This window comes from Chionomys nivalis, chromosome 3, assembly GCF_950005125.1.
Source record: "Chionomys nivalis chromosome 3, mChiNiv1.1, whole genome shotgun sequence".
Lineage (NCBI taxonomy): Eukaryota > Metazoa > Chordata > Mammalia > Rodentia > Cricetidae > Chionomys > Chionomys nivalis.
Window position 1 is genome coordinate 103,836,052 of NC_080088.1, and position 17,450 is coordinate 103,853,501.

General features: G+C 45.6%; 1 protein-coding gene across 1 annotated transcript; it reads left to right on the plus strand.

Moving 5' to 3' along the window:
- The first annotated feature begins 11,610 nt into the window (after positions 1-11,610).
- Positions 11,611-13,840, plus strand: LOC130871870 (splicing factor Cactin-like). The gene has a single exon (XM_057765543.1). It carries the CDS (start codon positions 11,611-11,613, stop codon positions 13,837-13,839), a length of 2,229 nt encoding a protein of 742 aa, XP_057621526.1. The 3' UTR covers position 13,840.
- The last annotated feature ends 3,610 nt before the right edge of the window (positions 13,841-17,450 follow it).

Genomic DNA, 17,450 nt, shown 5'->3' on the forward strand with positions numbered 1-17,450 from the left:
CAGAATAGCTCGCGCGCGGGGGCGTGGCGTGCGGGAGGAGGGGGCGTGTCTTTAGTTGGTTACCAGGCCGGGAAAGGTTCGGGACCGTGGGGCTGCCTGAAGGGTTTCGTTCGCGGATCGTGGTGAGCTTGTTCGGTTCCGTCCGGGAGTGCATCTGCGTGTGCAGTACATGGTGTGTACGGCATGAGAGAGTAAAGAAGGCACAATTTTCGTTCATTTCTGTTGGAGTTTTGAGATTTGGAGATTTGAGACACCGTCTCGTGAATTGCAGCCCGGCTTCGCAATTTCTAAGGAACCCAACATAGGTTCCAACTATGTTGCCTAGCCTGACTCCAAGTAATTGATGGAAAAAAAACAATAATCTCAAAACTGGGTGTGGTAGCGCCCAACTTTCATCCCAGCGCTCGGAAGCTCAGGCAGGCGGGTCTCTGAGTTGAAGATGAAGAGAAGGAGAGAAGGAGAAGAAGAGGAGGAGGAGCAATAGAACAGTACCTAAGACAAATACAGAAAACAGAAAAACAGCTGAAAGAAATGGAATGAAATGGCTTCAGCCTGTTCTTTCTCTGTAGCCTGTGTTTGTCACTGTGACTGGAAATGAAAAACAAAAGCAAGGATCCTCAGGGTGCAGGGAAATCAGGAGTGGGCCACAGGAACCAGATTACAAACATAAAGCAAAAGAAGTCTTAAAGGGGGAAAGAAACTGGGGATTGTGCTGCACGCCTTTAATCCCAGCACTCGGGAGGCAGAATGCAGCTCTCTCTCTAAAGCCAAGGTCAACCTGGTCTAGAGTGAGTTCCAGAATAGCCAGGTCTGTAATATGAGAAACCCTGTCTCAAAAAACCAAAACAAAAGGGGGGAGGGAGAGGAAGGAACTAGTTTGGAGACTGTGGGCTGAAGGAACAAACATTAGAACCCAGCCAAGCCAAGCATGGTAGCTCATGGGAGACTCTCTGCAGTTCCAGAGTGTCTCCTGGGCAACTACATACAAAGACACTATAGTCCTTAAGCCATGTTTATAAAGAAATCTAATGTTTTACTTGATTAATATCAGGGAGAACAAAGACAAGGAAGTACAGGAAGAAAAACATATGGGAACAGAACACGCTGACCATCTTAGGAAATAGATCGTCGAGTTGGTAATATCTGTTATAAAGATCATTTCCTTCTGTCCTTAGAATGTCAAACGTCAGAGCACTCTCAAACACTGGGTGAGTTTCCTTCACAGATGAGGCTATAAAACGCATAAACAGAAAAACCTTGAGATATTGCGCAGAGGTGGATCAGTGAGTTCCAGGCCAGCCTGGCATACAGAGTGGGTTCCAGGACAGCGACAGCTACACAAAGAAACCCTGTCTCAAAAATCAAAAACAAAAAAAATCTAGCATTTTCCAGCTTTCTTGAGCTACAAAGCCTGTTGTACAACTGTTTCCCTCTGTCCTGAGCGTGCCAAGAAGCAGGATGCCGCTCTCAGATGGAGAATGTGTTTCTTTCTCATCAGGTTCAACTCCCTCTAGGGTGGTTCTTTGCACTCCGAGCTCAAATGCTTCGCCTTGTCCATCTCTGACCCCCTCTCAGGTTGGGTCCTATGTTAAGTGCTTTTTTAAAAAAAATTTTTTTAATTTTTTTAACAATTTATTTAACTTCATTTTTTTATGTGCATTGATGTGAAGGTGTCAGATCTTGTGGAACTGCATTTTCAGACAGTTGTGAGCTACCATATGGGTGCTGGGAATTGAACCCAGGTCTTCTGGAAGAGCAATCAGTGCTCTTAACCGCTGAACCATCTCTCCAGCTCCTGTTAAGTGCTTTTAAGAAACAGGCACGTTGGTACAGTCCCCCAGCCAGCATGGCCAGAAGCAAGCCTGTATGAAGTCACCAGGGACAGCCATGGAGCTTTGGATCCAGACCCTGTCCTCACTTCAAGCCAGAGACACCTCCACCCTCATCCAACCTCCAGAAAATCCCAGCCCCATAGAGCAGCGGCCATTATGCATTTCATAACTGGATCTATACACGGACTTTTCTTGGATACCCTGGTGTTTTCTGCTTTGTGAATCCTATCCTAGGATCATTACCAATACCAATTCAAAAGAGTGTCAATCACCTGAGCCCCTGTGGGTCAATGCAACAGAGCCATGGGACACATCTCTCCTCAGGGAGAGAGGGTCTGAGCACTCCCCTAGATGGACTTGAAATCCAAGATAAGCCATCAACTTGTTGGGGAAATAATCTCAGTGTCCCACAAAGAAAAACACAAAGTGACAGTGACCCAGCAAAAGAAATTTCCTTTTGTAAAAAGGGTACATCCCAGGACCCTAAACCAGGCCAGCAAGCACACCAGGGCAGGAAGTTCACTTGATAAAGATTCGATCTGAAGAAGAGACACCTCTTAATTAGAAGAGATGATAGTTCATCAAACAGCATGGCCATTTAATCTGTACTAATTTATAAAACTAACAGATGCTTTTCATTTGATCAGTTATAACTTGCCAAAAGAGAATCTCCTCGAAATTAGTGTTGGGGAAGGGTTTTGTTTCTGTAGTTTCAGGAGAATAAAGGAATCCAGCTAAGGAATCTAAGCACCACCAGACAAATGAGACATCTGAAGAAAATGGGCAAATCATCCAGAAAAAGTGTCTAAAAAAAAAAAAAAAAGAGTAAATTGGCCTATTAGTATATCACATTTCCAACAGGATAAAATTTCGTAAATCTTCCCAAATGCTTGTTTCTGCTGTTCTCTACAGACATATATGCAAATGGTCTTTTTGTAGTCCCAGTCTGATTAAAGATTGAAGCTGGCTTTATAGCTGGAGTGTGTCTCTCCTTCTCTAAACCCAAGCATGCTTGCTAAGTGAAATCTAAAACCTCTGTCTCATGTCAGAAGAACCACCTGATATGGGACAGAAGAAAAACAAAAAATTAAGGACTATTTCATTGCTACTAATCCATAATCCTTTGGTTATATACTGACTCTTTAGCAGCTTTTCTTAAGGTATAAGATTTATATATTTTTAATTTTTGTCATGATATTAATGGTCATATAGAGTACTAACTAATTCTAGAAAAACGTTTCATCTCCCTCCCTGTACATGATTTCAGGTTCGAGTCTCTCTCAGTTTTCTGCAGTGAACCATGAACACACCTCACAGCAATCTTGGAAGTCTCCAAAAGGAGGATGGGACCCCAATGACGATCCCTCCAAGACTAAGATAACACCACTAAGCTGTAAAACACCTAAAGATTGACTTTGGACGACAAACTGCTCAGAACATTCTCGAGGTGGCTAGCTGAGATGATCCAGCCTAAGAGACTACTCTAGCCAGGATCTGAGACAAGCCCTACAGTTTTACATTACGTAGAGACTGGACCACAAATGATACAGCTACCTCTCCCAGGACTTGTAAATTAACCCCAGTTTTTCTTTTCAGAATCTCCTAAAGGAGCTGTCACCCTCAGGCAATAGGAAGTAATTTTAAGAATATGATGCCACATTCCAAAGAGGTGGGGTGGATGATTTTTGGTCATTCAATGAGTTATCGATATTTGTCATTGTTTAGGGGGACTGGTTACAAGTTGTTATTGGTAATGGTTAGGAAAAAAGCTTAACAAAGGTAATTAGATTCGAGGTTCTTGTTTTGAGAATAAAAAAGTGAGGATATATATATATGATAAGATAAAAAGGTAGATTATCAAATCTACTTTTAAAAAGCAACTACTAGCTTTAAAAGTTTTACATTGGATTGGATTTTTGTATATTGTATACAAATTTTGTATATTAATACAAATTTGAGATTAATTTTGTCAGAACATTTCCACTACATTTCCACTTTTTCAAGGTATTTTTACCTATACAATTTATATTTATAATATATATAAATGATTGGCCCATTAGCTCTGGCTTCTTATTAACTCTTTTTTGTTTGTTTGTTTTTCTTTTTTTTTTTTTTTTTTTTTTTTTTGGTTTTTCGAGACAGGGTTTCTCTGTGGCTTTGGAGCCTGTCCTGGAACTAGCTCTGTAGACCAGGGTGGTCTCGAACTCACAGAGATTCACCTGCCTCTGCCTCCCAAGTGCTGGGATTAAAGGCGTGCGCCACCACCGCCTGGCTTCTTATTAACTCTTGTAACTTATAAATTTATATAAGTTTATATAACTTATAAATTTATATAAATTTATATACATTTCCCAATGTAATGCAAATTTATGGTCCTTGAAAATTATTATTACCAACTGTTTAGGATAATAAGGAAATACAGGATAGTGGTTAATCACCTGTTATAAACAAACTTGTAGTCACATTAGGTATGTTTTCTTGGTCAGATAAAGATATATTTTAGATAGATAGGTCATCTTCAAACACTTCAGAGATCTACAGAATATAGCATTTAAAATGTTTTCATAGCATAGGTTATTTTTTCTTTTTTTCTGACAATGAGACATGTCTGCTCTTAGCAGCACCAACCTACTTCAGAGAAGATGATGGGCACTGAAGAAACGCCACAGGGAGTTTACTTTCTTCATGGCAAAAGTAAGCCACTGGGCAACAAAATGCCCTTTCCTCAACTCGTGACAATATGCTGTCCTAATGGGACAAGAAGGACACAGAAGACAGTGACTGCCAAACCTTGCCGAGACAAGGTGGGACAGTCCTTCACAAACTCTGCCTCATAGAAAAGTCTGTCAGATATTCTAGGCCTGTAGGCCAAAGATGGATGCCCTAACATTGCAGAGGAACATTGGGTGACTGTCCAGACAGCCATCTGTTTCTGTCATTTCTCACATTTTTTTTTGAAGACTCTTGCTTACACTTCATGCTTACTCAGTTAATATTATTTCTTCGTTGGGTCTCCGAGGTAGTTAAAGACTAGAAAGTTATGTTTTTCATTGTTTATGAGACTCAGAAAAGAAATATAAAATATATAAGATTGAGAGATATCAAAAGATAGTTTTAAATAGTAGTGCAAGTTATGATAGGAAGTAAATTAGGCACAAGACTTTGGACTCACCAAGAGAGAATGGATATGGAGTATTTTCTCTGAATTTGTCAAAGGCAAATGGACTAGACATTGTTGATGTATTTACTGCCTGTATATATTGCATATGGTATTGTACTTAGTATATAAAGTTTTTATATTATTTATAGCCTTTTTTATTTTAGACAACAAGGGGAAGTGTAGTGATCTTTCATTTGTATCTTAATAAATAAAGCTTGCCTGAAGATCAGAGAGTAATACAGCCCCACTGGTCAGCCTTACAGACCAGGCAGTGGTGACACACACCTTTAATCCCAGTAGCCACACTAGTTGTTATAACAAAAAACAGGTGGTAGTGGTAATGCCTTTAATCCCGGCACTAGAGGAAGATAAAAAGGAGGAGACAGGTCTCAGGCTCAGTTTCATTCTGAGAATTCGTGGAGGCAGGATGGCCATTTTGGTCTGAGGTAGAGGTAAGAGCCAATGGCTGGCTGCTTTGCATTTCTGATCTTCAGGTTTAATCCTAATATCTGTGTCTGCTTTTTACCATTCATGCTATATTATAGCATGATAGTTATGTTATAGCATGGTGTAAATAGATTTTGGGCACCATTTGTTGTCTGAGGTTTTCTGGGGTTTCTATCCTGCCCTGTTCCCACAGTTGTTAAGTCCCAAAGAAATCACACAGAGGTCTACATTAATTACAAACTGATTGGCCCATTAGCTCAGGCCTCTTATTAACTCTTATACCTTATATAGCCCATTATTAGCCCATTGAGCTGTCTGACTTATTAGGCTAGCTAGGGTCAAAGATACAAAACAGCCTGATTGTTGCTAGGTCTGGTTAATAACCAAACACAATGATTAATTCCTTATACCCATTTTTGCTCTCAATCTCCTGATATAAAAAACTATCGATGAGTGGGTATGTTTAGCAAGCTAAAAAACTTTTGACAGGAAACAAACTAACAAACAAAAAACCCAACTCACATTTCCCCCATTATACATTTTTTTCTTTAAACCTGGCCAGCATATGCAGTTTTTAAAGTTGCATAAACAAAAGTAATAGTATTATGATAAGTTACTGGAATCATTTGGTGAGAGTATTTTATTGAGCCTCTGGAAAAAGGCCCTAAGACAAGAAATTTTTCATTATTCTCTGTCTCTGTTTTTATTTGGTTGTTTGGTTGGTTGGTTGGTTGGTTTCCCCGCCCCCCCAAGGCTCCTGTCAATTGGCCAGGCCCAGCTGGAATGTTGGGTCCCTACCCAGGCAGGAGATTCTGTTCCTTAGAGCAGAAAGAGTTTTCTCTTAACAAGCCTTACCTGCCTACTACTTTAACATCTCCTCTAAAGAACTGAACTACTGTAACTGACCTCTGAGCCAAGCAACTGTCATCTTTGAGCAGGCAGTGTGCCTCCCCCTTGCTAAACAGAACCTCAGATGGTTTGATGAGAGTTTACACCCCACCCCTAAGTATCCAACTCCTCTCTACTATCTGGAAACCTTGCACATGGCCTGGAGGAAGAACGGGAGTGTACACACACACATGCACGTGCACACATACTCATATACTATTGCACATATGCACAAAACACACACACACAAACAAACACACAAGCAAAGAACAGAGGGCACAGCCTCCAGCTCAGCTGAGACTTGACCTCACACACACACACACACACACACACACACACACACAGGAGGGCACAGCTGCCAGCTCAGCTGAGACTTGACCTGACACACACACGCACACACACACACACACACACACACCAGAGGGCCCAGCTGCCAGCTCAGCTGAGACTTGACCTGACACACACACACACACACACACACACACACCCCAGAGGGCACAGCTGCCAGCTCAGCTGAGACTTGACCTGACACACACACATGCACGCACACACAGACACATATATACACACCAGAGGACACAGCTGCCAGCTCAGCTGAGACTTGGCCTGACTTGCAGCAAACAGGGAAGGAAGAATGGATAGACGCACGTGTCCTGAAAAGCTGGAGTCCAGTGGGCCAAGGCCACTCTGTGAAATGGCATCACGTACAGAAACAACCCAGAACCTCAGCACATTTCTCACGCACAGAACAGCAGGAAGCAGGAGCTAAGCTCCTGTCTGGAGTTGAACAGCCCCAGGCTGTAACATCTGGGAGAAGGAGGCTGCAATTGCCACGCTTACTTTGCGCGCACTAATCAGTCCTTCCTAAGTATTTGTGTTTGCACACACGGTCCACATTCACACTCCAGAGGAAGGCCTTGACATCCCTCTGAGCCTCACCCCACGGAAGACTGCCAAGCCCCGTGGGCCTGAGGCACTGGTCCTTGATTGACAGTGCACACCTGCGCATTCCCTCAGGACCTCGTCTGCTATTTACACAGCCACACGGGGCTTCCTCAGTTCCCCACAAGAGGTGCTGGGTTGTTGGGTTGGAGGGGGGGACACGATGGACGGACGGGACTTCATCTACATGGGTATGGGAGCCCTTCTTCCTACTGGGTAAGGCTTTCCAAACGTGGCTCATAAGGAAGGAGGGCCCACACCCCTGTAAGTAAACCCTCACAGATGCTGTGTAAGGAAGTCTGATAAATACTGAACTTGGATTGACCTGTGCCTTCCTTGGTTTCTCGGGAACCTGAGAGGTAGACAGAGCTAACCTCTCCTCCCAAGAAGAAATGTTAGCAACATAAACCCTAGAAACATTTAAGAACCAGATCAGAGGGGCTGGAGAGATGGCTTGGCGGTTAAGTGCACCAATTGGTCTTCTAGAGGACTCGGGTTCAATTCCCAGCACTCACATAGCATCTTACACACTGCCTGTAACTCTACCTCCAGGGGATCTGACAGCCTCACATGGACACACATGCAAGCAAACCATCAATGCACATGAAGTAAAAATAAATCATCAAATAATAAAAAAAAGAATCAGATCACAGTTCAGATGCCCCAAACACTTCTGGCATCTCTGAGCCCTTGGTAAGGATGCAGATGCCAACGGCATCTGACTTTCACTCAAGAGGAAAAACGGTTGCTTTTCTTTGGGATCTTTTTGTGCTAAACTGCCCACTCCAATCTTACCTCCTGCCTTCTTCTCCCCTCCCTTTCTGAACAGGTAACCTTACCTGCTATTATGGAGTTGGTGTACTGTTTTAACACAGAGAAACCCTGTCTTGAATAAAAATAAAATGTTTTTCTCTGTTTATTTAAATGTGTGTGTGCACAGGCTAGAAGAGGGTGTCAGAACGCATGGAACTGAGATTACCAACTACTGAATGGAACTCAGGTCCCCTGAAAGAGCCCCCAGTGTTGTCAGACCCTTAGGTCACCTCCCTAGTCCCCGACTTGACGTTCTGATTGGACGAAATGATAAGTTGATTTGTTAGGAAACAAAGCTCGGCCCCATTCCTACCCCGTCCTATGGGATCATGGGATGGCTTCTAAAAAGTGTCTTATTTCCATGCATGTTTGGGCTGTGGCTCACATATGGAGGTCAAAGGACACTTGCCTTCCACCATATGCATGAACTCAGGTCATCAGGCTCGGCAGCGAGCACTTATAAGCTGCTGCCACCGTCTCACCTGTCCTCACGGATGGTTAATAGAGCCAGCAGTTCTCAACCTTCCCAAGACTGTGACACTTTAAGGTGGTTCCTCATGTGCCTACCCCCCACACAGAAAACAAAGTGAAAGTAACCCAGCAAAAAAATTTACTTTTGTAAAAAGGGTACATCCCAGGACCCCAAAGCAGGCCAGCAAGCACACCAGGGCAGGACGTTCACTTCCTTCTGATTCTATTGCAGGCAGAGCTGCTTCCTTGTACAGCTCCATGACTTGATCTGACCGGGGCCAGTGCCTTTGGCTGTGCCAGAGGAGCAATCGAAGTTCCTGGTGTCAGCCCTCCTGAAGGAACTCTCTGATGGGCCAGTCTTGCCTAGCCAAGGCCACGGGAGTGCAGACCCTGAAAGGACTTTTGCTTCTGCTGTGCCTTTACAAGCCTGCTGTGGCTCTTTCTCTCTCTCTGGTATCTATCATGGTGTGCATAGATGTGGGGAGATCTCCACTGCCTGTAATACCGTGTTTATCTCTTGGAAACATTGCCTTCTACTGGACATTTTTACCTGTGGGTTGTTAAGAAGATGGATGATCCCTCCCTAAGTGGTACTGTCTACTTTGATAAGAATAATAATGAGAACTTTGATGAATACAATAAAATAAAGTAAAAATAAATGCAAGGGTCCCAGCTAAGGACTATGAGTTCCACATTGGGAGCTGCTCGGGTTAATGTTTAAATGGAAAGCACCTGAGTCCACGAGCCAGGCTGGCTCTAATTCTCTTCCTGCTGTAAAGAGGCAGTCACGTGGCACTAAGACAAAGCTTCCAGATAACGTCAGGCTAGACCAGAGGCCTTACTAATAGTTTTCAGAGAAATAACCCCAGAAAACTAGCTAAGGTTCACAAGGACGCACAGCTGAGCTGTCTGACTTACTAGGCTAGAGTCGAGGATACAAAATGGCCTGACTGTGGCTAGCTCCCTTGCTAGGTCTGGTTAACAAGCTAAGGTGATGATTAATTCCTCATTCCCATTTTTGCCCTCAATCTCCTGATATAAAAAAACTATTGATGAGTCGCTATGTGCCCTAAAGTTTTAAAGTAGAGCTGACTGGGGCTGCAGAGATGGCTCAGTGGTTAAGAGCACTGCCTGCTCTTCTAAAGGTCCTGAGTTCAATTCCCAGCAACCACATGATGGCTCACAACCATTCTGTAATGAAGATCTGGTGCCCTCTTCTGGCCTGAAGGCATGCTTGCAGACAGAATATTGTATACATAATAAATACATCTAAAAAAAAGTAGAGCTGACTGATCTTTTCACACATAAAAGTTTAGGTTTGTAATTTCTTTAAGACTCTTCATAAGATTACATTTCAAGATAAGTAATAAAGCAATCGGCCTTTTCTTTATGACTTCGAAGTGCTGCCTGCCACTGAAAGACCAGACCAGAACACCTTGCTTGCCACACGGTTAATCTGTGCCAAGTTGCTTGGCTATGAATGTATGTGGGTTCTTGGTGTAGTGATATTTTGTTTGTAATCTAACAAATAAAACTTGCCTGAATGACAGTTGGTGGTGGCACAGGCCTTTAATTCAAGCACTCAGGAGGCAGAGGCAGACAGATCTTTGTGAGTTTGAGAACAGCCTGGTCTACAAGAGCTAGTTCCAGGACAGGCTTCAAAGTTACAGAGAAACCCTGTCTAAGAAAACAAGAAAAAGCAAAGCAAAACAAAACAAACAAACAAACAAAAAAAACAAACAACTTGCCTGAAGATCAAGAGATGGAGAGATAGCTCAGTGGTTAAGAGCATTGGCTGCCCTTCCAAAGGTCAAAAGTTCGATTCCTGGCAACCACATAATGGCAAAATCATTGCCGGGCGATGGTGGCACACGCTTTTAATCCCAGCACTCGGGAGGCAGAGGCAGGCGGATCTCTGTGAGTTCGAGACCAGCCTGGTCTACAGAGCCAGTTCCAGGACAGGCTCCAAAGCCACAGAGAAACCCTGTCTCGAAAAACCAAAAAAAAAAAAAAAAAAAAAAAAATCAGTGTGCAGAGTCAAGCCACTAGTTAGCCACAGAAGCAGTGGTGGCACACACCTTTTTTTTTTTTGGCTCCCTTTCATTTTATTTTATTTTTTTTATTCTTTTTTAATTAAAATTTCCACCTGCTCCCCGTTTCCCATTTCCCTCCCCTCCTCCCAAATATTGCCCCCTCCCCCCGCTTCCCTCCCCCTATCCCCACTCCTCTTCTCCTCCCCCCACACCATTCCCCCTCCCTCTCGATACTGAAGAGCAGTCCAAATTCCCTGCCCTGCGGGAAGACCAAGGTCCTTCTATCTACGTCCAGAAAGGTGAGCGTCCAAACAGGCTAAGCTCCCATAAAGCCAGTTCATGTATTAGGATCGAAACCTAGTGCCATTGTCCTTGGCTTCTCATCAGTCTTCATTGACCGCCATGCTCAGAGAGTCCGGAATCAACCCATGCTTATTCAGTCCCAGACCAGCTGGCCTTGGTGGGCTTGGCACACACCTTTAATTCCAGACAGGCAGACAATCTTTGTTAGTTCAAGGTCACCCAGGGCTACTTGGGAGTAAATCCGGCTACAAGAAAAACAGCTCACACTTTTGATCCCAGCATTTAGGTTAACACACCTTTAATCCCAGGACTCAGGAGACAGAGGCAGGCAGATCTCTCTGAGTTCAAGGCCACGCCTTTGATCCCAGGATTTGGGATGACACACCTTCAATCCCAGCACAAGAGAGGACTCTATATAAGGCTGCGGTTCAGCACAATCTCCCTGCAGTCCCAGGTTTGGTGGAGACCTTTGCAGTCTGCAGTCACGCCAAGGACAGCATAGCTAGCCCCTTTGTCTGAGCCTTGGTAGAGTTAAGAACTCTCTAGTGATTTGGCTGCTTTGTTTTTCTGATCTTCAGCTTGAACTCCAATAACTGTCTGTGTTTTTTAATTAATTGTGCTACCTCGGGGTCTATAAACTTGCGGGGGAAAAAGTATAGGATAGAAAGAACCTAGAAAGAACACAAAAGAGTAGAGAATAAAGAAGGTAGCCATCTGCTAAATGGGTGGCAACACTCGCTCAAGCTCAAGGTCCACAGAGAGCAGGGGTCGGAGACAGCGAAGGCAGAACCAGAGCCACAGCCAGAGCCATGGACAGAGCAGGCAGTGGCATCAGGAGTACGAGGGGAGGCATAAAGACAGGCGGCACAGCCGGGGGTGCAGGTCAGATTTAGAGGGAGACCTGCTGCAAAGGTCTGGGAGGCGAAGCAGGAGCCCTCGACCACCCCGGTGGAACTCACAGGACCAGTCCTCAGAGTCTGACTCCAGTGAGGAGCGGGCACGCAGCTCCAGGGCCCCGCAGAGTGGCAGGCACTCGAGGTCCCCAGGGTCATGGGCATCTAGTTCTGAATCCCCAAGTCGCTCTCCAAGCCCTGGGACAGCTGACCTGGCCCCGAGCCAGCCAGGGAACCTGCAGCAGTGGCTGGGGCCCCGTGAGAAGAGGAGGCAGCAAGAAGAGCTGCTCAAGGCCTTCGAGACGCCAGAGGAGAAGCGTGCAAGGCGACTAGCCAAGAAGGAAGCTAAGGAGAGCAAGAAGCGAGAGAGGATGGGCTGGGGTGAGGACTATGTGGGCTACACCAACGCTGACAACCCTTTTGGAGACAGCAATCTACTGGGCACCTTCATCTGGCACAAGGCACTGGAGAAGAAGGGCATCAGCCACCTGGACGAGAAAGAGCTGAAGGAACGCAACAAGAGGATCCAGGAGAGCAACCGGCTGGAGCTCCAAAAGGTGAAACAGCTGCGGCTGGAGCGCGAGCATGCGAAGGCCATGCTGGAGCAGGAGCTGGAGCTGCTGCAGAGGGAGAAAGATGCCGAGCACTTCAAGACCTGGGAGGAGCAGGAGGACAACTTCCACCTGCAGCAGGCCAAGCTGCGTTCCAAGATCCGCATCCGAGCCGGGCGGGCTAAGCCCATCGACCTGCTGGCCCAGTACATCAGGGCAGAGGACGATGACGACCTGGCCGTGGAGGTACATGAGCCCTACACCTTCCTCATTGGCCTCACGGTGGCGGACATGGAAGACCTGCTGGAGGACATCCAGGTGTACATGGACCTGGAGCAGGGTAAGAACGTGGACTTCTGGCGGGACATGACAAGCATCACGGAGGATGAGATCTCCAAGCTCCGCAAGCGGGAGGCCTCAGGCAAGGGCCCAGGTGAGCGCCGCGAGGGCATCAACGCCTCGGTCAGCTCCGATGTGCAGTCGGTGTTCAAGGGGAAGACATACAACCAGCTGCAGGTCATCTCCCAGGGCATCCAGGGCAAGATCCGTGCAGGTGGCCCCAACCTGGACATGGCCTACTGGGAGAGCCTGCTGCAGCAGCTGCGTGTACGCATGGCCAGGGCCAGGCTCCGTGAGCGCCACCAGGATGTTCTGAGGCAAAAGATGATCAAGCTGAAACAGGAGCAGGGGGTGGACAGCAAGACACTGTGCTCCATCCTCAAGTCCGAACCCAAGGCCATCCACGGGCCTGGACCCTCGGCGGACCCCGCAGAAGCCGAGGGGGCTCCAGCACCTGGGGTTGGGGAAGCGAACAAGGACATGGACACGGAGGGAGAGGCGGTGCTGATGGAGGAGGACCCGATCCAGGAGAGCCTGGCAGACTACTACGATGCTGGCCTCTACAGCCCGCGGCTGCTCATGGCACACGAGCTGCCGCTGGACGCACACGTGCTGGAGCCGCAGGAGGATCTGCAGCGCCTGCAGCTTTCGCGGCAGCAGCTCCAGGCCACAGGCGACACGAGCGACAGTGCCGAGGACATCCTGTTCTTGCAGCGCGCGCGAGAGGGCATGGGGCAGGACGAGGCGCAGTTCAGCGTGGAGATGCCGCTGGGCGCGCGCGCCTACCTGTGGGCAGACAAGTACCGGCCACGCAAGCCTCGCTTCTTCAACCGCGTGCACACAGGCTTCGAGTGGAACAAGTACAACCAGACGCACTACGACTTCGACAACCCGCCGCCCAAGATCGTGCAGGGCTACAAGTTCAACATCTTCTACCCCGACCTCATCTGCAAGCAAGGCACGCCGGAGTACTTCCTGGAGGCCTGCGCGGACAACCGCGACTTCGCCATCCTGCGCTTCCACGCTGGGCCGCCCTACGAGGACATCGCCTTCAAGATCGTCAGTGGCGAGTGGGACTACTCGCAGCGCCATGGCTTCCGCTGCCAGTTTGCAAATGGCATCTTCCAGCTGTGGTTCCACTTCAAGCGCTACCGCTACCGCCGGTGACACCTGAGGGGCAGGGCTGGCCCAGGATAGGTCCATGGGTAGGGAGCAGGATGGGAGCCTGCCTCAGCATCGTCTGGGCGCCAGTGCCAGGCACTGTGCCTACGACAGCTTCCTGGGATCGCAGTCCACCTGGAAAGGATTTTAACTGTTTCTCTGAAAGAACTGCTTCAGGTGGGAAAGATATCTTGTTCTCGTTTCCACGGACTTGTTCTACCTGTGGGACCCCTTGTGGTTTTGATATGTTTATTAGGAAGCTTCTTCTAGGAGAAAAAAAATTAGGAAAGCATCAAGAGAGTGCATGAGTGTTTCCTTTCCTATAACCCCCTCAGATAGAAAAGTTTAACTTAGCGGACTCCTTTGGATGGATTCCTCTCAAAGCCCTGTGCTACGGGAGGCTGCTCCCTACCCTCAGACAACAGCGGGTCAACGTATAAGATGGTGATGTTTGCATCCCCTAGACCTTCCTGAGTATGACTTTGGATGGATACAGCTTCCATGGAAAGATGGAAAACACACAGAGAATCTGGATAGTCTATTTTATTGTCCTTTGAATTATTAAGACAGCTGAGGGAGGAGCAACAGCTGCTAAAAGGTAATTGGTTTATAAATGCTACTCAATTAATCCAATCTATATATTTTGAAAATGCCTTGACTTCAGAATTTAAGTAAAAGATATGTCAAATAGAAGTTGACTTACTGCTTTCTGCTGGGTAGGGAGCAGCCTCCAGTAGCACAGGGCTTTGAAAGGAATCTAAAGGAGTCTGCTAAGTTAAACTTTTCCATCTGAGGAGGTTTTAGGAAAGAAAACAATCAAAAACTCTCTTTATTTTCTAGAATAAGCTTCCTATTAAACGTATCAAAACCACATGTGGTCCTGCAGGTAGAATAAGTCCGTGGAAATAACAAGAACTGTTACTGTGGAGAGAAAGCCCATGGTCCTGCTTTCCCTGCCCCCACGGGGAGGAGAGTCTGATCCATGGGACCTGCACGGAGGGACACTGAGCTGCTTCCAGACATTAGAGACCCACATGTGACAGAGGTCCTGTTATGATGACCGCGATGACTGTAGTTTTCTGCAGTCTGAATCCTGTTGGCATTGGAGGAGGACTAGAAATGCAGGCTGAACATTTGACTGTTTTAGTCTCTGGGACACAGAACTCACTGTGATTATTGGAACTGAGAACTAAGACCTAAACTTTCCCCTCAGGGGGAGAAACACTCTAAATAAGGAGTGACTGAAGCCCTCTTCACTTAAGAAGGGGCAGCCTAAGGGTATAATGGCTGCTCAGAGACTGGAATTGGTATTTGATAGCAGCAATGTCATTGGACTCTCAACCATCAGAAAAAAACTTTTCTTGCCTTTTAATTAGAATGGATTTCAGAAAGCTGTGATATGTTAAATTGTGGATTTATTGTTAATCCCCATTCTAGAATTATGGTATTGACCTGGTAATGTTTGGAACTGCTTATTAAGATGTTGAGAATAGTTTGACATGCCCTGTAAATGTTTGGATTTAATGCATGAGTTAAGAGTTCTAGATTTTGATACAGTATAAAATTGTTAAGAGATGCTCTAGAGCAGCTAAGCAAACACTTAAAACTCAGGCGACCTCCTCTCCTTTAAATAGGAGACTATAGTCTTTAGGAGCATGATTATCCTTACAACATGATCTCTCCAGACAAGAAAGTACGGCTCTGAGGCACAGAGCCCAAAGGTATTTCTCTCCCTCAATCTCTTTTGTTCACAGAGGTCAGCAGTCAGAGACAGGTTTGAAGCTTCTTTTCCCCAGATACCCAAGACAGGAACTCGCATAATTAGAATGCCTGTTCCAAAAGTGGGTAAATCTGAGTAAATGAAGGAGTCTTTGCCTAAGACAGACACGATCATCTGTTCTGTTGCAGAAGCACAGGTTTGTTAAAATTAATAAAAAGAGGGAAGTGTGGAGGCCAAATTATGCAGGCCCATATTCCACTATGTCTGGCAGTCATAGAATTCTGAGCGACCTACAAGGTGCAATTTGCACCTGCCACATAGGAGGTGGTCGCCTGGCCTCTTGATAGTAAGACATCCTGACACCATCATACCAAGTGGTTGGATATGCTAATACTGTTCTCCTCCTTCTCTTGTAAATTAGGTCACCTGGGGAAGAGGTGTTTTCAGTCCATGTGACAAAATAGGCATGGACAGGACATGACTTAAGTCACTCCCCTGCTACCTAGGAATTAATGCTAAGGAATTTTGTGTTACCTGTCCCCCTCACTTTACCTTGATATAAAAGCTGTTTGGAAAATAAATGCGGATGATTTCAGGATTATAGATTTTCAGGATTTGAATGATCCCTGAAACTCCCTCCTGATACTGACGTGTGAACTGTGTCTCATTTATTCACATCTCTGCACTTGGGTACGAGAAATGGTTTATCTTAGGCTGGTCCCTGACATTATTACCAAGTGTTTACGATAATAAGGAAATGCAGGTTAGTAGTTAGTCACCTAGTATATTCGAACTTGTAGTCACATTAGGTATGTTTTCAAGGGCAGACAAAGATATATTTTCGATAGACAGGTCATCTTCAAACACAGATCTACAGAATATGGCATTTAAGATGTTTTTATAACATAGGTAATTTTTTATGACAATGAGATACGTCTACTCCTGGCAGCACCAATCTACTTCAGAGAAGATAACGGGCACCAAAAAAACTCCACATGGAGTTTTCTTTCTTTGTGGCAAAAGTAAGCCACTGGGTAAGAAGATGCCCGTGTTGATGGCTTACAGCAAGCTGTCCTAATCAAACAAGCAGGACACAAAATATCCTGCTTCACAGAAGTCTGTCAGATATGCTAGGCCTATAGGCTGAAGATGGATGCCCCAACGTTGCAGAGGAACTTTGGGTGACTGTCCAGGCATCCAGCTGTTTCTGTCATCACTCACGTTTTAGAAGTTGCTTGCTTGCACTTCCTGCTTATTCAGTTAATATTCCCACCTTGGGCCTCCGAGGTGGTTGAAGACTAGATAGTGATAGTTATAGTCTCCCTTGTTTACGAGACACAGAAGAGATTCACGAAAGAAACGTAAAAGGATGAGAGATATCAAAACAGATTTGGATGGCAATGCAAATTGTGCTAGAAAGTAAACTAGGTACAAAATTTTGGACTCACCAAGATAGGATAGATGTGGAGTATTTTCTCTGAAAGTGTCAAATGCAAATGGACTAGATATTGTTGTGTTTATTGCCTCTATAAATTGCATTTAGTTATTGTACGTATTGTACATAATTTTTCTTTTTTCTTTAAAGATTTATTTATTTATTATGTATACAATGGTCTGCCTGCATGTGTTTCTGCAGACAGAAGTTGGCACCAGATCTTATTACCGGTGGTTGTGAGCCACCATGTGGTTGCCGGGAACAAAACTCAGGACCTCTGGAAGAGCAGTCAATGCTCCCAACCACTGAGCCATCTCTCCATAATTTTTCTTATATTAGCTTTAGCCTTTATTTTAGACAACAATGGGAAGTGAAGTGGCATTTTAGTTGTATTTTAATAAGTAAAACTTGCCTGAGGTTCAGAGAGTAAGACAGCCCCACTGGTCAGTCTAACAGACCAGG